The sequence below is a fragment of the Pongo abelii genome, chromosome 18, assembly GCF_028885655.2.
Source record: "Pongo abelii isolate AG06213 chromosome 18, NHGRI_mPonAbe1-v2.0_pri, whole genome shotgun sequence".
Classification (NCBI taxonomy): Eukaryota; Metazoa; Chordata; class Mammalia; order Primates; family Hominidae; genus Pongo; species Pongo abelii.
The window spans coordinates 16,273,176-16,294,872 of record NC_072003.2 but is presented as its reverse complement, the minus strand read 5'-3'; the positions used below and the strand labels follow the sequence as shown (position 1 = coordinate 16,294,872).

Here is a 21,697-nt window from a genome sequence, read left to right as displayed (position 1 = left end):
GAGCTGGGAGCAGTTGATAGCCATGGGGGAAAGCAGTTTGACAAACTGGCGTGAACTTAAGGATGTTTATCCCACTTGGTTTAGCAGCCCCAGTGTGAGGAGCAGCCGGGAGAACATACCCTCGATTCAGGGAAAAGTTGCTACATCTAGATACCAAAGTCCTTATTCAGAGAAGCAGAACACTGAAGTTGACCTAAATGTGCAGCCACAGGGGGACAGTTAACAGCAGAAGATTTTATAGTTTAAGCCTTGACATTTTAACGTTTAGGATCTCAAACATCTCAAATGATGTTTAAGAGTATCTAGTGTTATGAAGCTGAGCTAATGAGTACATACATATGTGTGTGTGTGTATATATATATATATATATATATATATTTTTTTTTTTTTTGAGCTGGATTCTCACTCTGTCACCTAGGCTGGAGTACAGTGGTGCATTCTCGGCTCACTGCAATCCCTGCCTCCTGGGTTCCAGTGATTCTCCTGCCTCAGCCTCCCAAGTAGCTGGGATTACAAGCACCCACCACCACGCCCTGATAAGTTTTGTATTTTTAGTAGAGAAGGGGTTTCACCATGTTGGCCAGGCTGGTCTTGAACTCCTGACCTCAGGTGATCTACCTGCCATGGCCTCCCAAAGTGTTGGGATTACAGGCGTGAGCCACAGCACCCGGCCTGGGTTTTTTTTTTTTTTTTTTTTTTTTCCCTCTGTGGCCCAGGCTGGAGGAAGTGGCATGATCTCGGCTCACTGCAGCCCTCGACCTCCCAGGCTCAAGGGATCCTCCCACCTCAGCTCCTCTAGTAGCTGGGTCTACAGGTGTGCAACACCATACCTGGCTAATTTTTAAATTTTTTGTAGAGACAGGGCTCAAACTCCTGGGCTCAAGTGATCCTTCTGCCTCGGCCTCCCAAAGTACCGGGATTACAAGTGTGAGCCACTGGCCTGGCCAGCAATCTTTAATGTAACTCATTTTGAGGCGGTGGTCCTTGGGGCTCACTTCTCGGGTTTGGAACCTCATCCTCTTGGGGCCTGGCTTCACCTTGTACTTGCATATGTTGCGGGGAAGGGTCAAGAATTATCTTGGAAACCAGCAGAACATCGCACCTGCCCTGAGGCAGTGGAGTGGCCTAGAAAGGACTGGCTGCTTTTGCTGCCTTCTCCTGAAAGGGCGCCCCTGACCACCTCTGGGTGCCTGCCCCGTGGTCACCAGTGGCCAGGTCAGAGCCTCAGGAGGGCGCCTCTTGACAGATTCTAGAGGCACATCCAAGGTCACCTGGTTCCCCGCCCAGGTTGGGCTCGCTGCCAGGACACCCACGGGAGCGGCTCTTCTTTTGCCCCCACCCTGCTGTCTGAAAGCCTCATTGTGTTACGGGCATGGTTGAATGATCCGTCTTGCAAAATTCTGCTAGGATTATTTCCTCCTGCACTTCTCGCTCTGTGCCAGATGTCTGGCCAAAAGCTAGAGAGGGCTGAAAGGAGACTTCTACCTGACAAGCCTCTAAAATAGGAGCTGGCAATCCATGCCGGCAGGCCAAACCCGCCCCCAAGCAGTGAACAGTTGTTACATTTTTAAAGAGTTATTAAGAGACACCAACAAAGAAGAGTATGTCACGAAGCCTGAAATATGTACTCTCTGGTCTATTACAGAAAATATTTGTTGATTTTAGAGTAGCTCTAACATAAAGACAAACTATGTAAGTAATGTCACTTGTGGGCAGGAGACAACTTGGTGCACTTGAATTTGGAAGTTCTGGGCTCCAGTCCCACAGCCTTGGTTCTGTTGCTTAGTGCTGATGGCCTTGGACAAGCCACACACTTTTTCTTCTTTTGCCTCCCTTCCCTTTGTCTGTCCCCCCACTTCCCTTCTTAAGTAGGTATGATTATGATCTGCTTTGGTCTTCTTTATCTACTGAGATATAAAATGATGTTTAAACCTTACAGTACAGCTGGCTGTCTGCATCCATGGACTCTGCATCCGTGAGTTCTGCATCTATGGTTTCAACCAATTGTGGATCAAAAATATTACCAAAAAAACAATAAAAATAATACAAATAAAAATACAGTATAACAACTATTTACATAGCATTTGGATTGTATTAGGTATCATAAGCAATCTAGAGATGATGTAAAGTACATATGTGGGAGGATGTTCTTATGCAAATACTACACCATTTTACATCAGGGACTTCAGGCTAGGCGAGGTGGCTTATGCCTGTAATCCTAGCACTTGGGGAGGCTGAGGCAGGAGGATCACTTGAGGCTAGGATTTTGAGACCAGCCTGGACAGCATAGGGAGACCCTGTCTTCACAAAAAAACAAAACAAAACAAAAAATTAGCCGGGTATGGTGGCTCACACCTGTAGTCCAAACTCCTCGGGAGGCTGAGGCAGGAGGCTCTGCCGAATCCCAGGAGCTCAAGGTTGCAGTGAACTATGATTGTGCCACTGAACTCCAGCGTGGTCAACAGAGCAAGACTCCAACTCTACAACAAAACAAGGGACTTTGAGCATCCTCAGATTTGCAGGGCATTTTTGAAACGGTTGATACAGATGTAATGCAGATACTGGGGGACGACTATCCTGCAAAAATACCTCCAGGTATTTCTTAACATTTCTTGATTGCTCAGAGGCACGTGCTGCAGGGGCAATTACTCCCAAACAAACCCAACCACACCGCCTGGCATTTTGAAGATGGCACGCATTAGAGTTTTGTACTTTGTGGGTAAGGTGACAATATAACAGATCATATGAGCCTGGTTAATAATTGAGCCGACCCCCTTTCTTGGAAGGGACCCAGACGTGACTGGTGTGATTCTGTCCTTTTACCCACGAGGGGCTCAGATGCAGCAAGCAGAGCAACACTAGCCCCAGGTCAGGTGGCTGCTGTCATTTCGGAACGTGGAGCAGATGGCCTGTGATGCATGTGCTGTCCCCTTCCCCAAGCCTCTGTCCCTCCTCTTCACTCGGTGGCTTGGGCTTCCTCCAGCTCCACTCCTCAAGCCCTGCTTCTTCCAGGCAGCCTTCCGGGACCTTCCTGGAATGACCTTCCTCCACAATCTGAGATGCCATTTACAGCTTCTTGCACGGTTATTTGGTTCATGTTCATGCCCCGCAACAGACTGCAAGCTCCCTCAGGGCAGGATCAACAGTATTCACTGGCTCTTTTGCCACCAGTAGGGAGCACAGTGCCTAGCATATAATAGGTGCTCAGTAAACACTGGTTGAGAGAACAAATGCAAGAGGTCTGGATCTGGACTCCACGCTCTACCTCCCAGCACACCTCCTTCTGTTCTCAGCCCTGCTGTGGCCTGGTTAGTTCTCAAGAGGGTGCTGTGGATGCTTGTTGGTGAGTCATGCGGCCTCTGGGCTCTTTGGCCTGTCCTGCAGCTGTATTCTTTCACCTTAGGCCACTGGAAGGGAACACCTGCCTCTCCCAGATGCACAGCTGGGCTCCGCTGAAGGTGCTGCACAATGACTCCGACATCCTCTTCCCTGTCAGTGGCGTGGGCTCCTACAGCCCAGCAGGTGGGTGTCTCCTGATTACTCCTTTCCTCCAATAGGAGCTTTGGCTTCGAGAACCAGCAGGAATATCTGAGTTCCCTGGACAGGTAGGAATGGGAGCCGGGAGGCACGGGAGTCGGGGTGTGGTTCAGGGCCAGGGGGAGCTCATTGAGATGCAGAAGTGAGAGAGGGCTTGACTTCTCTCCCTGAACCTGGGTATCCTGAGGTGCTCTCCATGGAGTGAGTGTTGGGCTGAACTGGCTGGCAAGTCACCAGAGCCCGCAGGCCTGTTTTTTTCCCTTACCAGTAGCTTGTTGAACTTAGTCGTTTAAAAGCTGACCGCAAATAGTGACCACGATTTTGCCTCTTTGGAGATGCAAGAAGGTAACTGAACCCCTGTCTGTAAAGGCCCTGCTACCCTGTGCAGAAAAGCGCTTGGGGATCAGGAAGTATCTTGGTTAAAAGCTGTTTCTGGGCTGGGTGCAATGTCTCATGCGTGTAATCCCAGCACTTTGTGAAGCTGAGGCGGGTGGATCACCTGAGGTCAGGAGTTTGAGACCAGCCTGGCCAACATGGTGAAGCCCCGTCTCTACTAAAAATACAAAAATTAGCCAGGTATGGTGGTGTGTGCCTGTAGTCCCAGCTACTCAGGAGGCTGAGGCAGGAGAATTGCTTGAACCTGGGAGGTGGAGGTTGCAGTGAGCCGAGATCGTGGCACTGTACACCACCCTGGGTGACAGTGAGACTCCATCTCAAAATAAATAAATAAATAAATAAGTAAATAAATAAATAAATAAATATATCTCTGGTATGGGTAAGCGTTTTTCCACCATTCCACACGGTTGAGCATGTGCCTGTGTGGTTTGTTATTGTTTTCTTTAGTGCAGGTCATGGGGAGGACGTGGTTGATCCCAGCTGGCCCGTGGGGTGCAGTGTAATGCAGCTGGCACAGCATTTGGCTCAGAGAAGTGCCCAGTTGCTGTCCCTGCCCCCAGAGCACCGCTGGGTCAGAGAAGACTTGGCCCAACCCACTTAGGCGCCTCCTCGTTTTCCTAGGAAGCAAATGTCGCTTCTCTGGGCCCAGATTTAGGAAATTATGACTGGAGCCCACTAATCACTCAGGAAGCTGTTGAAATTCTGAACTGGGGTGTAGACTCTTCCTGTCACTTGACAGGGAGCAGAAACCTACTCAAACTAGCTCAAGCACAGAGGCAGGGCGGGGACAGTCACTGGCAGCACGACGGGGCCAGTCAGATGCAGTACCAGCTCTAGAAAGTTGTGTAAGCCTGAGTACATTACTGCTCTGAGCGTCAGCATTCCTGGCTGTTAAATGAGGCTGAGCGCTTCCTGTCTGTCAGTTGCTGTGTCCTCATCTGGAAAATGGGGATGACAGTGACAATGAGAGCCAGCATTTGCAAAGCTGAAGGAGCCCTGCACTGCAGTGTGGCTGACCCTGATGAACTCATCTGCTCTTGAACACAGTCCCGTGAGAGTGGGGGGTGTGATTATATCAGCTCCCTTTGACATCCACAGTGAAGGTGCCCTGAGTTAATCTGGGGAAGGTGCCAGGCACATGCCAAGGCCCCTGGTGAGAGCTTCATGGACATCTTGTCCGTGGCCCAGGAGCTGGGGCGTTGGCATGGAGGGGGCTTTCTTGACTTGGTGGGGTGCTGTCATCTTTCTCATGTGGCCTCCCTCCGCTTCCTGATGGGGGTCTGCCCACCTCTTCTTTTCCTAGTCCATCTTTTTTTTTTTTTTTTTTTTTGAGGTGGAGTCTCACTGTGTCACCCAGGCTGGAGTGCAATGGCGTGATCTTGGCTCACTGCAACCTCCGCCTTCTGGGTTCAAGCGATTCTCCTGCCTCAGCTTCCAGAGTAGCTGGGATTACAGGCATGCGCCACCATGCCTGGCTAAACTCTTTTTGTATTTTTAGTAGAGATGGTGTTTCACCATGTTGGCCGGGCTGATCTCATACTCCTGACCTCAGGTGATCCACCCTCCTTGGCCTCCCAAAGTGCTGGGATTACCGGCGTGAGCCACCGTGCCCGGCCTTTTCTAGTCCGTCTTTGCTCCCTGTTCATTCTCATGCCCTCCTTGGCCCACACCATGCCTCAGTCACATGACCTTCCATACCAACTGGAATTTCTCACTGGGTCTCAGTTGAGGTCCCCTAAAAGTGACAGTCTCTTAGGCCTGGCTCATGTCTGCAGGCCAGGCCACAGAAGTCCTGCATCTCTAGATCATCCATGGTCCAAATAGCCAAAGGTTAGGGGGTTGGTGACCTTGCCGATGCCTGTTCAGCAGCAGTGTAGATGCAGGCAGGTCATCTGAGGAGGGGCAGGGGCTGGGAGAGAGCAGGTGGTCCCAGGATGTGTCTAGGACCCCTGGGGAGTTTTGAATGTGTGTTCACAGGCTCTGTCTCATGAATCAATTTCCTGCTCACCCTGTCCGGTTCCCCATGGAGGGGGCCTTGTAGTTAGGTTCCTGAATTATTGTGGGACCGTGAGGTGCTTGCAGTAGGTGGTCTGATTGTTTTGGCAGCTCCTTTGCCGCTTAGCTGGGCCCCCTGAACCATGAGACATCTGGGTCAGCTCCTTTGCCACTTAGCTGGGCCCCCTGAACCATCAGACATCTGAGTCAGCTCCTTTGCCGCTTAGCTGGGCCCCCTGAACCATCAGACATCCGGGTCTCGTTTTTTGTGCATGTTGGGCTTTAGTCTTAGAGAACCCAGAGGTCTTCCTACTCTTCTGGGCTTTCTGTAGCAAGTGTCTCCGGGGAAGGTAGCTCCCCGTCAGCCTCTAGAGTCCTTGCACATTTCCTGTGGTCCCACACCCGGCTGTCAGCTCGCAGACTCAGCTCCATCTTCTCACTGCTGATGGGACCCTAGCTCCAGCTGATGTCGAATGCACTCTCTGGAGATGACGTGTGCCGGCGTCAGCCAGCATTTCCCTTCATTGCAGTAACGATGCTGTCAGGGGGCTTGCGAGCTGGGACAGCCTGGGGGCTGCGCACAAGGGCAGGACATGGCATAGGAAGGAACATTATTCCAGGACTGTGTCAGGATGTTGGACTCAGAGCCAGGGGAATGGGTAGCCTGATTGGGATGCCAGGTTGCATCAAGTCCCTTCTGTCCTGATGCCCCATTTCCATGGGAGGTGTGGGGCTGACTGGTGCCAAGACACTGCCTGCCTGCCCAGGTGGCCACCGCCACCATTTCTCCTGAGACTCCATTCCTTTTGCTCTGTTTCTGCCTCTTGTCCCTTCTGAGGGACATCTTCCTTCCTTAGCGATATTCTGACATTCCCTCTCATTCTGGAGCCACTTCGTCTTTTAATGGAGACTTCCCACATGGAGGGCTCCTCACCTTAGGAGACTTTTGTCATCTTTGAACACGCTGGTGCCTTTGCAGTCACTGCCAGGGGGGATAGTTAGAGAAGGCAAAGGCACTGGCTGGGAGAGGATGCTTTCTGCAGCTGAGTTTTGGGAGGGAGAAAGGAGCAAAGAAGGGGGAACCATGAAAGGAGTTCTCTTGAATCTTGGAAGAGATAACTCTGTGGTTTAGGGAGGAGCTTTGGAGTTGCTTTTCTTGGGTGACGGAGCCATTCAGAGAAGGGGACAGTACCCCAGGTTGCAAGAGGAGACCCCAGATAAGCAGATGAGGACTGCAGACCATGCGTGGTTCCTCTGGGAGTACGTGGTGTCTATACCTGAGCAAAGAAAATTCACCAGCATTGCTTTCCAGTTGCAAGGGAGGGAGAGCTACCCAAGTTTATTTTGAGTGGAAATAGTAAACGGGTGAAAAATCACCTGTCAGTACAAGGTGATATGACTGCTCATCTCTTCATTGAGGGTCCTGTATTTAGTGTTGGGTTTTAGGAAATGCACAATTTCCAAGGGCTTTCTTAGGTTCCTTTGAAACCTTGGGTCCTCAAACCGTTTGTTTCCCCATCAAGTCTAAAGTTCTGTTTCTCCTTGTCCTCACGTCGGATCTTGGGAGTTGTTTGTTGAGATTGAGGAGGGACTGTGGTAGCTCTGCCGTGATCTGATGTGATTGGTTTTAGTACTTAGCTCTTAGTGGGCAGTTTTACTGTTTTGGTTGTCAGTGTTGCGGTGGCTGGCCGGAAACTGCCCTGGTTGTGCTTCCCAGTCAGCTTATACGGGTCATGTGCTGTTTGGGGTTCCTGGTTTTCTTTATTCAGTCTTCCCACTGGATCAGTGGATGCGGGCCTGTATGCTCAGCTCTGCCATTGGACGGACCAGGGTTCAAACCTTTGCACTTGTTAGTTTTGCGATCTTGAACAAGTTGCTTAAATCTTCGGGATTGATTTCCTCATCTATAAAATTAGATAATGGTATCTGCCTTGTGGGCCTTAAGGATGAGACCGTCTATGCTGTGTGCACCCCAACGCGTCAGGCCCACGACAAGTACAAGCCAGTCATGGTTGTGCATTGTGAAGAGGCCCGTGGGCAATCACCTGGGACCGCATGGACGTTGTGTCCTCACTGAGCGTTCTCATTGAATGCTGGGTGGATCCATGCCTTTGCCCCAGCTGTGGATTTCCACTCTGCATGTTGGAGTCCCTGTCTTTGCTTCAGGGAATGTAGTCTGACTCTGCATGAGTTAGATTAGCAAGGATGACATGGAACTGGGGCACCTGCTGTAGAAGGCCCCTTAGATGGTATAGAGCCTTTGGACCACGGGGCAGTGGACACGACTTGTGAGCAAAGAGGAGGAGGTCGTTTTGGGGGCACTGAGCAGTCTTGGATCCCCTGGCTCTGTGATGGGATGGAGGGTGGGGGCCGTGCTCTTGTGAGCTTACAGCCTAGTACGACATAAGATGCGAGGGTTGTGAGGGTCAGGATCTGTTGGTAGGCACAGCGGGGTATCCCAGTAGAGCTTTCTAGAAGGCAGTTAGAGATGTGGGACTGAGATTCAAGACAGGTCTGGGCCAGAGGTGAGGGCTTGAGCGCTGTCAACTTCATGGAGGTGAGAACTGTAGCCAAGACCTTGCTGGATGTGCCGAGGGTGACAGAGGGCCGTGGGGCCATGATTCAGGGCCACCTTCACTCAGGAATCAGAGAAAAGATGGTGGGGAGGAGGGCTGGAGATTAGTGTTAGGAAGGCTGTAAGAGGGGAGCGCCAAGTAGGAGGGGTGGTTGGGTGGGGGCTGAGGGAGGTGTTCCTCGGGCAATTCCAGTTGACCAGCTAGGAGGATGAACGCCTGAGGTAGCCAGGATCTCTTATGGGGTGAGTTGATGCCACCCGCACTGAGCATTCTCATTGAGTTTTACATACGTTAAGACGTAACATTTGGGAGTCTCAGGCGGGAGGATTGCTTGAGGCCAGGAGTTTGAGACTGGCCTGGGCAACATAGTGAGACCCTGTCTCTAAAATAAATAAATAAATAAATAAAAATAAAGAATTAGCCAGTCATGAGGGTGCATGCCTGTAAGTCCTAGCTACTCAGGAGGCTGAGTTGGGAGGATCTCTTGAGTCCAGGAGTTTGAGGCTGCAGTGAGCTATAATTGTGCCACTGCACTCCAGCCTGGGTGACAGGAATACCCTGCTTCTAAAAAAAGGGGGAGGTGAAGTGGACTTGAACTTCTTGAGAATTTGGAGTCAGTACAATAACTTGGTGGAGACAGCAAGGTAGAAGAAAAGGTTAAAACAATTTTTTTTTCCTGTTAAGTTTCCCTGAAGTTCAGCCCCTACGGAGCTGAGGGTTCCTGGAGCTCCTTGAGTAAGCCAGGCAAAGATGGAGGGAATGGCGTGCAGGATGGAAGAGGAAGGCACTGAGGCGTGCTCTCTCCATTACCGTGTTCCTTGTCCCCGATGCAGGGCTGGTTCCATAGTGGGCATTCACTAATAAGAAGTTTCTTTTTCTTTTTCTTTTTTTGAGACGGAGTCTCGCTCTGTCTCCCAGGCTGGAGTGCAGTGACGTAATCTCGGCTCACTGCAACCTCCACCTTCTGGGTTCAAGCAATTCTCCCACCTCAGTTTTCCAAGTAGCTGGGATTACAGGCGTGCGCTACCTTGCACAGCTAATTTTTGTATTTTTAGTAGAGACAGGGTTTCGCCATGTTAGCCAGGCTGGTCTCGAACTCCTGACCTCAAGTAATCCACCTGCCTTGGCCTCCCAAAGTGGTGGGATTACAGGCGTGAGCCACTGCGCCTGGCCCAAGAAGTTTCTTGAGTGAGCAAGGTTTCTCCTGGGTGATACTGGCCTTAATGTCACCATCCAGCCCAAGGCTCATGGATTTGCACGTTTTCCTGGAAGGAGACTTGAGCAGCAGTGAATGCATTTATGAAAATTGTTCTGGTCCCTAGCCTGTTAGTTCCAGAGACTACTTATGTATGGCCCCACCTCTTGTGAATGCCTTTCCTAAATGCACTTAATGCAGGGAAAAGTGGCCTTTTTAGAAAGCCGCAGACATTGTCAGCAATTAGACCATGCTGCCCTCCAGTGTCTGACTCAAGGCGCTACAAGCAGGAGCAGTTTTGTCTTAACAGCAAGCTGATTCATTATACCCGGTTTCTGGCGTTGGTTCTGAATATGGACTTCATGCATAATTCTAGGTGGCTCAAGGTCGAAAATGTCACAGGCCAGGCACAGTTGCTCACGTCTGTAATCCCAGCACTTTGGGAGGCCAAGGCGGAAGGATTGCTTGAGCCCAGGAGTTTGAGACCAGCCTGGGCAACATAGTGGGACCCTCATCTCTACAAAAAAATAAAAAATAAATTAGTTCGGCATGGTGGCACACACCTGTAGTCCCTCTCAGGTACTTGAGAGGCTGAGGCTGAGGTGGGAGGACCACTTGACCCTGGGAGGTTGAAGCTGCAGTGAGCCGTGATCACACACCACCACTGCACTCCAGCCTGGGTGACACAGTGAGACCCTGTCTCCAAAAAAAAAAAAAAAAAAAAAAAAAGGTCACAGGCTAATGGGAAGTATAGGGTTTTTTTTTGTTGTTTTTTTTGTTTTTTTTAAATGGAGTTTCGCTCTTGTTGCCCAGACTGGAGTGCAATGGCACGATCTCGGCCCACTGCAACCTCTGCCTCCAGGGTTCAAGCGATTCTCCTGCCTCAGCCTCCCGAGTAGCTGGGATTACAGTCGCGCACCAACACGCCCAGCTAATTTTTGTATTTTTAGTAGAGATGGGGTTTCACCATGTTGGCCAGGCTGGTCTGGAACTCCTGACCTCAGGTGATCCACCTCCCAAAGTGCTGGGATTACACGAGTGAGCTGCCATGCCCGGCCAAGTATAGGGCTTTCTATTTCCACAGTGACTGATGCCAAGTCTGAGATGATCTCTGAACAACAGAAAACAGCTGATTAAAATCCAGCTTGCAGGCGAGATGGAGAAACATTTCTTAGTCAAGTGATGTAGCAGAGGAGCCAATGTCTGCATTGTGTCTTTGTCTTATGGAGAACATGGAGTGAGAAAAATGACCTCTTTCTGTGATTGCTCTCTCTGCACAGATGTCCCCCTCGGAAGCCTGGAGAACGGGACAGGACCAGAGGACCACGTTCTCCCGGATCCTGGACTTCGGTACAGGTTAATATTGAGAAACCCAGTTGCCTTTGGCATTAAAACATCCTGTTCACAGCTGTGCATTTTATTCTTTTTTAAAGATGGGAGTGCACCTGCTAGGATTAAAGGGCAAGGGTTTACTTCACATTTATGTTCAGATTTAGTCTTTTTTTTTGAGGTGGAGCCCTGTTCTGTTGCCCAGGCTGGAGTGCAGTGGCGCAGTCTCGGCTCACTGCAACCTCCGCCTCCCGAGATCAAGCGATTCTCTTGCCTGAGCCTCCCAAGTAGTTGGAATTACAGGCACACACCACCATGCCCAGCTGACTTTTTTGTATTTTTAGTGGAGATGGGGTTTCACCATGTTGGCCAGGCTGGTCTCCAACTCCTGACCTCAGGTGATCTGCCCACCTCGGCCTCCCAAAGTGCTGGGATTACAGGCGTGAGCAGATTTAGTCTTTACATCACAGAAGATGCAGTAGCCAAGGGTCTTAGATCATTACTCCCTCAGAGAGACTGTATAACAGATGGTAGATGTCGAATGTCAACACCTTTTGGGGCATATCTGGGTGCCTCCTCTATTGTTATTTTCTTAATTTAAATATTTGTTGATATTTGATAACAAGATTTGACCATCCTAGTGTTGTATATTTAAGCCATTTAGATATTACATAGCATTTGTGAAGTGCTTAGTATGCTGTCTGGCACGTAGTGAGCACTGTATAGGTTTTCTTTTTCTTTTTTCAAATAAAGTATCTCAAGGGGAAATTGAGTTGTCCCAAGTTGTTGGATGGTTGGATGCTTTTTTTTTTTTTTAGACAGTCTTACTCTGTTGCCCAGGCTGGAGTGCAGTGGCACGATCTTGGCTCACTGCAACCTCCACCTCCTGGGTTCAAGCGATTCTCCTGCCTCAGCCTCCCAAGTACCTGGGATTACACATGTCCACCACCATGCCCGGCTAATTTTTGTATTTTTCAGTAGAGACAGAGTTTCGCCATGTTGGCCAGGCTGGTCTCGACCTCCTGACCTCATGTGATCCGCCCGCCTTGGCCTCCCAAAGTGTTGGGATTCCAGGTGTGAGCCACCGCGCCCAGCCTGGTCATAACATTTTTATCTAGCCTGGGTGACAGAGCGAGACCCTGGATGCTTGGTGGCAGAACCGAAATGGACACCATAGTCTTTCTTATGCCACTGCCATCCTTGCTGCTCTTATCATTTTCTTCTTCTGTCTCTCCTCTTGGTTGTAATTTGGGGTCCCAGGGTGCTATTACATCCTTATTTTCAAACTTAGCTCTAGAGTGGAACTTCCTGACTACCGTAAACCATATTAGATGCCATGGTCTTACCTGGAACAGGCAAGGGTTCTGCTCTCTTAAAATGACACTGCTCGTAGGAAGCTTGTCCCAGTTCAGGGTCAGAAGGAACTGGTGTTGCCAGACCCTTCCAGGGCATGGAGTCTTTTTTTTGCTATTTATTTTAGAAAATGTGGCTGGGCGTGGTGGCTCAGGCCTGTAATCTCAGCACTTTGGGAGGCCAAGGTGGGAGGATCACTTGAGGCCAGGAGTTCAAGACCACCAGTCTGGGCAAGTGAGACCCTGTCTCTACAAATAAAACAACAACCAAAATTATCCAGATGTGGTGGTGCATGCCTGTAGTGTCAGCTACTTAGGAGACTGATGTGGGAAGATCACTTGAACCCAGGAGTTCAAGCCTTCAGTGAGCTGAGATTGCACCACTGCACTCCAGCCTAGATAACGGAGTGAGACCCTGTCTTTAAAAAAAAAAAAAAAAAGGAAAATGCAACAGTAAATGAAAAAAGAAAATCACTCTTAACCCTCAACTCCATTATGTTGTTGATGTTTTGGTACTTCTCCTCCTAGTCATGGTGTGTGTGTGTGTGTGTGTGTGTGTGTGTGTGTGTGTGTGTGTGTGTGTGTGTGTGTGTGTGTGTGTGTGTGTGTGTGTGTGTGTGTGTGTGTGTGTGTGTGTGTGTGTGTGTGTGTGTGTGTGTGTGTGTGTGTTTATCTCTGTTAACCATGTGATGACTGTGCTGTTCTCACCAAAGATACTAAACTTTATTTTTCATGTTGTAAATTATTTGTAAACATACAGTTGATTCTTATTATTCCCAGTAGTTATGTTCTATAAAGATGCTATGAAGACTGAACCAGTGCTCATAGGGGAAGTACATGGTTAAGTTGCTTTGAGCCTCTGGTCACACATTTTGTTTTTGAGATGAACTGTTGCTCTGTTGCCCAGGCTGGAGTGCAGTGGCGTGATCTTGGCTCACTGCAACCTCTGCTTCCTGGGTTGAAGTGATTTTCCTGCCTCAGCCTCCCAAGTAGCTGGGATTACAGGTATGTGCTACCACACCCAGATAATTTTTGTATTTTTAGTAGAGAAGGGGTTTTGCCATGTTTGCCAGGCTGGTCTCGAACTCCTGACCTCATGTGATCCACTCGCCTCGGCCTCCCAAAGTATTGCGATTACAGGCATGAGCCACCACACCTGGCCTGGTCACAGCATTTTTATCAACTGATCAACACATAACCTGGTTTTATGTCTGTTCCTGTTTAAAGACACCTTGTTTAATGTATACAGTTGATTCATTAACATTGAATTCACAGCCAGCAGCACTGTAAGCCATGCCTGAATGAAGCATCTCTAACTCACAAATTATCTCCATACGGCACATCACAGCCTTCCTGTGCTTAGGAACTGTTGGCAGTACCACTTCAGCACTGTGCTTGGGGACATTTTAAACAACAAAATCAAGTGGAAAAAAAGGCTGGGTGTGGTGGATCACGCCTGTAATCCCAGCACTTTGGGAGGCCGAGGCAGGTGGATCACCTGAGGTCAGGAGTTTGAGACCAGTCTGGCCAACATGGCGAAACCCCATTTCTAGTAAAAATACAAGAATTAGCTGGGTGTGGTGGCGCAGGCCTGTAATCCCAGCTACTTGGGAGGCTGAGGCACAAGAATCGCTTGAACCCAGGAGGTGGAGGTAACAGTGAGCCGAGATCGCGCAAAAGAAAGAAAAGTGGAAAAAAAAAATGCTAAAAACATGGTCGTAAATAGACAGCAAAGAGGATGCTTGTTTACAGTGTGAGATTGGAGGTCCCAGCTGTTCGACATCAGCTGAGAACATGCACATTAGGAAGTGAAATTATTGGCCTCTGCACATGTTCATGAATGATTGTGAAAGCACCTCAAGTATTGACTTTGGGGTTACAAATAAATTTTAGTGCGTAGATGAATTTCCAAATACGGAATCCGCAGATAACGAGGCCTGACTAATTTCCGATGACTGCCTCTATCCCTTCTAGTAGAGGTACCGGAGTAAACCCACCTCTGCTAGTTTTTGGAACGGTGAGGGTGTGTACTTTCGGTGGCCGAGTGTAACTTCCTCCTGCGTGCTTTTTCCTAGTGTGGAAGCCAGCTCTCCAGGCCACGGAAGTCCTCTGAGCAGCCTTTTACCTTCTGCCTCAGTGCCAGAGTCCATGACAATTAGTAAGTACTTTCGCAGCCCCCTCCACCAGCTCTGGGATGACTTCTGGCCCACGTCTCATGGCGGTGCCTTTGTGCTTCTAATCCTGTGACTGTGGGTTCAAGTCAGCTGTGTACGTCCCTGGTTGTAGACTGGAGGTGCTTGTGGATTTCCAGAACCGTGGTTAATGTGTGGCGCTTGGGCGTGTGCGTGCTAAAGGGCATGTCTCAGGGTGGAGCAGCATTGCCGTAGACTTCTGTGGTTCCAGGTTTCGGGGTTTGCCTCCCATAATGCATTTAGCTACAGAAGACCTATTCTAGTTGGATTTCCTTTGTAACTCTGAAGGACTCATTTTTGTAAGTGAAGAAGAATGTGTCTCTCCAAGATGATTAAACTTTGCTAATGATCAGGCTTCAACTGTTTCCAACTTTACTACCTAGAAAAAGTGTTAGAGATATAGCAAGGAAGACTAGGTTTCAATGGCTTTGTATAACAAAGAATAAACCAACTGTTAGGTAAACTGACGGGTGCTCCTGGTATCTCACTCGTGTCTTGAGCCAGCATTTGTCCCATGGCCTCCCCTGGAGGCAGAGGGGGCACTTGTTCTCAATTAAAAAAAAAATTAGCTCTTGTTGCTAAGGAAGGAAGAAGGAGTTTGGGAGGCACCTAGCATTTTCTGATTCAAAGGTGAAGCAGGAAGTGAGCAGACACTGTATATAAACCAACAGTTGGTTTATTTTTTGTACACAAAGCCATTCAGATCTACTCTTCTTGAAGTTCTTGTGGTTGAGGAGATGTGGTGGAAATTTCTCTCTACCCAGAGGTAGATGGGCTGGGGCCGGCATGTGGCTCCACGGCCATCAGAGACTGGGACTCCTCCTGTCTTGCCTTGTAGACCAAAATAGCCATTTTAGCTCCAGCCATTTCATTCTCATTCCAGGCGGCAGGAAGGAGGAGAGGGCAAAGGAGGGACTTCGTCTATTTCTACATATAGGATTCAGGGGCCTGAGCTTGGATAGGGAAAAAAATTACAATGTTTTTCATTTAGCTCTGGGTGAAATATAGTATTTTCTTCAATTATGATCATTCTATTTTGATGTAATTGGTTTCCTTTGTGATATGGTATGTTTTATATATTTTAATACATTTTCCTGAAAAGCAGCCCATGGTTATTCCTAGATTACAGAATGGGCTCTTGGTACAAAAACGGTGAAGCCCCCCAACCTTCACTAGAAGGTGCTCACAGTATACCACTCGTGTCTTGGGCCAGCATTCATCTCATGGCCCCCCTTGGCTGCAGAGGGGGCAATTGTTCTTGATAAAAAGGAAATTGGTTTTTGTTGCTAAGGAAGGAAGAAAGAGTTTGGGAGGCACCCAGCACTCTTTCATTCATGGGTGAAGCAGGAAGTGAGCAGACACTGTGAGGCTGATGTGTGGGAACGGCTGGCCGCACTTCTTGTATGTGAGCGTGTGTGGTTTACTATGGTGCTGCTCAGCCCTGAACTCAGCTGAGCAGGTGTTAATAGCTCACTCAGTCTGTGGGACACAGGGTGGGTGAGTATGTAGCTGGCTGCTTTTCACCTGTCAATCTTTTGTTTACCACAGTACTGTTACTTACCCTATAGTTTATTATTCATTTTTATTTATTTTTTTGTAGAGATGAGGTCTCACCGTGCTGTCCAGGCTGGTCTTGAACTCCTGGGCTCAAGTGATCCACCCGCCTCAGCCTTCCAAAGCACTGGGATGACAGGCGTGAGCCACCGTGCCCGGCCTACTACAGTTTACTTTTTTTTTTTTTTTTTGAGACAGAGTCTTGGTCTTGTTTCCCAGGCTGGAGTGCAATGGCACGATCTCAGCTTACTGCAACCTCCACCTCCTGGGTACAAGTGATTCTCCTGTGTCAGCCTCCCAAGTAGCTGGGATTACAGGCCCACGCCCAGCTAATTTTTGTATTTTTAGTAGAGACGGGGTTTCGCCATGTTGGCCGGGCTGGTCTTGAACTCCTGACCTCATGATCTGCCTGTCTCGGCCTCCCAAAGTGCTGGGATTACAGGTGTGAGCCACCGTGCCCGGACTATAGTTTACTTTTAATGATGCACTTAAACAAACGTCAATTCCTTTGTTTTTTGAAAAAGGAAGCTTTATCTCACTACTGGAAATGGAGAGTCACTGTGAGTTAACGAAACTAGCAGGTCGCTGTAAAATGAAGACAGTGGAAGGAAACTATTACTAAGTGTGCCTGGTGTGGTTGCCTGCCGTGGGTTCTGATTGAGACCCACTCTCGTTGTTCAAAACAGAGATGAGTGCTGCTTCTTTTTGGCCGCGGCCTGTGGCAAGGATCTCAGTCTTCATACTGCTGGGAAGCTCTGTAACCACCAGCAAGACCAGAAGTGGGGTGATCAGCAGTGCAGGAAAGCCCATTTGGGTGCAGTCCCCGCACCTAGCCCTTTTGGAAGTGCTTCTCCAAAAGGGAATTGTGCCAGAAAAGTAGGGATTGCAACCAAAAAGCCACATTCTGCCATCAGGATGCTCTTTATGGCCCCACTGACCAAGAAATCCCAGCTTCTGTACTCATTGATGACTGCTTGACTTCAGTTGAGGAAAATAATGAAGTTCTGTAGCCAGGCTTGGTGGCAGATGTCTGTAATCCCAGCTACTTGGGAGGCTGAGGCAAGAGAATTGCTTGAACCCCAGGAGGTGGAGGTTGCAGTGAGCCGAGATGGTGCCACTGCACTCCAGCCTGGGTGCCAGAGCGAGACTCTGTCTCAAAAAAAAAAAAAAGAAAAAGAAAAAGAAAAAAAAGCTAAAATAAAAATTTTGGGAAGAAAAAATTTAGGGATAAAAACCTTGGTGAAGTTCTGATTGCTGGATTTGGTCACAAAGGTCATGCTGTTGGTGACATCCCTGGGGTCCGAGTTAAGGTTCTCAGAGTATTCAGTGTGTCTCCCTTGGTCCTGTGCAAAGGCAGGAAGGCAAGACCAAGATAATACATTTTGGTGGTGAAAACACAGTAGAAATATATTTTTATAAGCCAAAGGCAAAAAAAGATGGGTCAGCGAGTCACATTAGAAAGGTGTTGAGACTATGCTGTTACTGAACTGGTGGTAATGGAGAGGACTGAGGATGGGAAAAGAAGCCACCTCCTGTGACTTGCTGGGATCTAACACCACATCACCTTCCCAGCACCTACGACTCTGTGTCTGTGTGGGCGGCACCGTGGTGTAGATGGACAAGACTTGACTCTGGCTGTGAGGCACAGCTACTGTAAAGAACACTGCATTTTGATTTATGGGCATTTTTTTTTTAAAGGACAGCAGCCCCGAGATCACACCTGCGAGCCTTTGTAGGTACGGTAAGTAGGGCTGCAGGCATCCCTGTGTGCCCCAGCAGGTGTCTGACATTCTGTTTCCCAAGAGTTCCTGTGGCTGGGGCTGAGGTTCCAGCATCTCAGATAAACACAGTTTGCTTTGTCAGCTGCGTCTCAGGTCCACATAGAGCATGGTGTCTGGGCCTTCCTTAGCCACTTTCTGTCTTTGAGGAAGTCACTGGCCTTGCCTGTGCATTTTCACGATGACATACACGCCCTTAAACATGCTCGAGTTAGGCCAGTGACAGAGGCGTAGGTTGTTTTTCTTGTTTTGACTCAGACAATTTTTTAGAAACTAAATCATTTTATTATTTGGCATCTTGAGCAAGTTTGGGACATATCCAGAGCTTACACCTTGAATCTCTGAAGAAAAAAATGTCACCATGTCTGCATTTGAGCCTTGATACTTGGTAGAAACGTGGTCTGTGGTTAGGATTGTGTGTGGGTGGCTGGGACAAGGGGCTTCTGTCTTCTGCGGTGCCTGTACCTTTAGGAAGTCTTCAAGGACAGCGCTGTTGTCTACCCTGGATGTCATGCAGCACAGATGAGGGGTCAGGAATCCTAGAAATTTTGAGCGAAGGGTGGTTTTCAATTGTGTTTCCCCACCCTGCCATCATCTCCTGTGTCACATGCAAGAGGAGTAAGAAGAGTGGGTCTGTCTGGGTGTCCGAGGTGTTTGCTTGGGCTACCATAACAAGGGGCCACAGATTGGGTGGCTTCAAAAATAAAAACTTATTTTCTCAGCCAGGCACGGTGGCTCATGCCTGTAATCCTAGCACTTTGGGAGGCCGAGGTGGGGGGAATCACTTGAGGTCAGGAGTTTAAAACCAGCCTGGCCAACATGGTGAAACCCCATCTCTACTAAAAATACAAAAAATTAGCAGGGTGTGGTGGCAGGCACCTGTACTCTTGGCTACTCGGGAGGCAGAGGCAAGAGAATCACTTGAACCTGGGAGGCAAAGGCTGCAGTGAGCTGAGATTGCACCACTGCACTCCAGCCTGGGCGACAGAGCAAGATTGCATCTCAAAAAAAAAAAAATCAAACTTATTTTCTTACAGTTCTGGAGGCTGAAAGACCAAGATCAAGGTGCCAGCAGGGTTGATTTCTGGTGAGGCCTCTCTCCTTGGCTTGCAGACAGCCACCTTCTCTCTCTGTCCTTATGTGGCCTTTCCTCTGCAGGCACATCCTGGTGTCCCTTCTCTCTTCTTATAAGGGCACCGGTCCTGTGGGATCAGAGCCCCATGCTTATGACCTTGTTAACTTTGATTACCTCGTTAAGGCCTTGTCTCCATATAAACTCCGATTGGGAGTTAGGGCTTCCACTGGTCCATTTGGGAAGGGATGCAATTCAGTCCATAGCATGAGTTGTCCCAGGAGTGAGTGTCGCAAATGCCGTCCCACTTCAGATGGAGCATCCCATCGCTGCATGTGAAGCACCTGAGATTATACTCTAGAGCAGTCACTCGACTCTTGGAAACCCCAGAGGAGCTTGGCAAAGAAACTAATCAGCTCTGCTCCCCGAAGCAGCGAATGCTTCACTCACATCCCACCAAGTGGCTTCCCTGGCTTCATGTCATAATCTGTACAGGTGGCTGCCTCTGTACTGTAATTGAGCTAGAGCTGGGTTATTTAATCCTCAGTGCCTGGGGATAATTGTGGAGTCTTCTATCGAGCAACCTTTCCCTCTCGGGTATCTCTGAAATTGCAAAGGGTGTTTTGTCCTGAGGCATTCAGAGGGACTGTATTCTTGTGGTTATTTACTACTGAAGAGAAGATGGTGTGTCCAGACCCACATGATTGTTCTCCTTCTGCAAGGCCCTCTGGTACTTAAGAAAATACAAAAGCCTGTTATGAAAAAGTTAATTTTTTTTTTTTTTTTGAGATGGAGTGTTGCTCTTATCGCCCAGGCTGGAGTGTAGTGGCGCAATCTTGGGTCACTGAAACCTCCGCCTCCCAGATTCAAGCTATTCTCCTGCCTCACCCTCCTGAGTAGCTGTGATTACAGATGCCTGCCACCACACCCAGCTAATTTTTGTATTCTTAGTAGAGGCGGGGTTTCACCATGTTGGCCAGGCTGGTCTCGAACTCCTGACCTCGTGATCCGCCCACCTCGGCTTCCCAAAGTGAAAAAGTTAATTATTTAGCAAAGCAGTAAAGACAGTTTGGAGCAAACTAAAACACCCATAATTCTGCCACAGGGATGCCTTGCATTTCTGCAGGTAGGTTCCCAATTCTTGTTTCGGGCACACGGAGCTGTACCTGGGGTTGGAGTTGCAGCTGGGCCTGTTGCTCTCGGGAGGCCGTGTGCCCTCAGGGCGGGGAGGGCACACTTGGAAGCTCAGCTGCCTGGGCTCAGGTTCCAGCTGAGTGGCCCCAGCCCTCTCCGTACCCATGTCCTTACCAAGACAGAGTGACAGAATCAACACCCAAATCATGGGCGGCCATGAAGGTAACTGTGATGTGCTTAGAACAGCATCAGGATCAGAGTTAAGAGTCAATAAATAGGCCGGGCGCAGTGGCGCACGCCTGTAATCCCAGCACTTTGGGAGGCCAGTGTGGGCAGATCACTTGAGGGCAGGAGTTTGAGACTAGCCAGGCCAACATAGTGAGAGTCTGTCTCTATAAAAAATAAAAAAAATTACCTGGATGTAGTGGTGCATACCTGTATTCCCAGCTAATTGGGAGGCTGAGGCAGGAGGATTGTTTGAGCCCAGGAGGTCAAGGCTGCAGTGAGTTATGATTACACCACTGCGCTCCAGCCTGGGTGACAGGGCTAGACCCCGTCTCAAAAAGAAAAAGAAAAAAAAAGAAATCCCTAGGGCAGTGAGTGTCTTCTGTCCCCTCTGGGCCCTTTCCCCTTGTCTGAAGTCCCCCGCATGGCCAGTGGCTTTCCTTTTCTGCCTCCTCTTCTGTCAGCTCTTACCACCAGTTCCTGACAAACCCTCAAAGCAAACTTCTGGAATGCTATGGGCTTGCTGAGAACACAGCAGGTCCGAAGAGAGTGGCATTTGATTTGTTTTCAGAGGCCCCATATTCCTTCTCCACTCTTCTTCCCTTTCCTTTTGGACAGAGTCTCGCTCTGTCGGCCAGGCTGGAATGCACTGGTGTAATCTCGGCTCACTGCAACCTCCGCCTCCCAGGTTGAAGTGATTCTCCTGCCTCTGCCTTCCGAGTAGCTGGGATTAAAGGCACGCGCCACCACGCCCGGCTAATTTTTGTATTTTTAGTAGAGGTGGGGTTTTGCCATGTTGGCTAGGCTGGTCTCAAACTCCTGACTTCAGGTGATCTTCCTGCCTCAGCCTCCCAAAGTGGTGGGATTATAGGCGTGAGCCACTGTGCCCAGCCCCCACCCTACTTCTCTAATAAAATGTGTCTGTTTATTATTCTAGTTCTGACTAGAATAATAATCTTCTATCAAAATAGAAGCTAGTAAAAGTAACAGTATATTCTGGTAAAACTGACTGTATGCCATGTATTGTGCTGAAGCATTTTTATTTATGTTTTGTCATTGACTCCCCCAGCAGCCTTCTGAGGTGTAGGTTATATTATTCTCTTTTGTATAAGAAAATGAGGCTTAGGAGGATAAGTACCTGCCCATGGCCTCATGGCTAGTAGAACAGATAGTTACTGAGCACCTTCTGTGTGCCAGACATGGTGCCTAGCTGTAGTAAGTGGTGAATCTGTGACATACCCAGGTGTTCTTACTCCAAAACCTACACTCTTACTATTTTTTTTTTTTTTTTTTTGAGATGGAGTCTCGCTCTGGCTGGAGGGCAGTGGCGTGATCTCGGCTCACTGCAAACTCCGCCTTCCG

At 48.9% G+C, this 21,697-nt stretch overlaps 1 protein-coding gene across 11 annotated transcripts in view; it reads left to right on the top strand.

Moving 5' to 3' along the window:
- The window catches only part of SNX29 (sorting nexin 29), a 584,658-nt gene that overhangs the window by 78,899 nt on the left and 484,062 nt on the right, over window positions 1-21,697 (top strand). For all 11 annotated transcript variants that reach the window (XM_063717589.1, XM_063717588.1, XM_054534732.2 and 8 more), the window contains 3 exons: window positions 3,404-3,522; window positions 10,980-11,055; window positions 14,456-14,538. In XM_063717589.1, coding sequence (XP_063573659.1) covers window positions 3,404-3,522; window positions 10,980-11,055; window positions 14,456-14,538 — 278 coding nt within the window. The remainder of the gene's footprint in view (window positions 1-3,403; window positions 3,523-10,979; window positions 11,056-14,455; window positions 14,539-21,697) is intronic.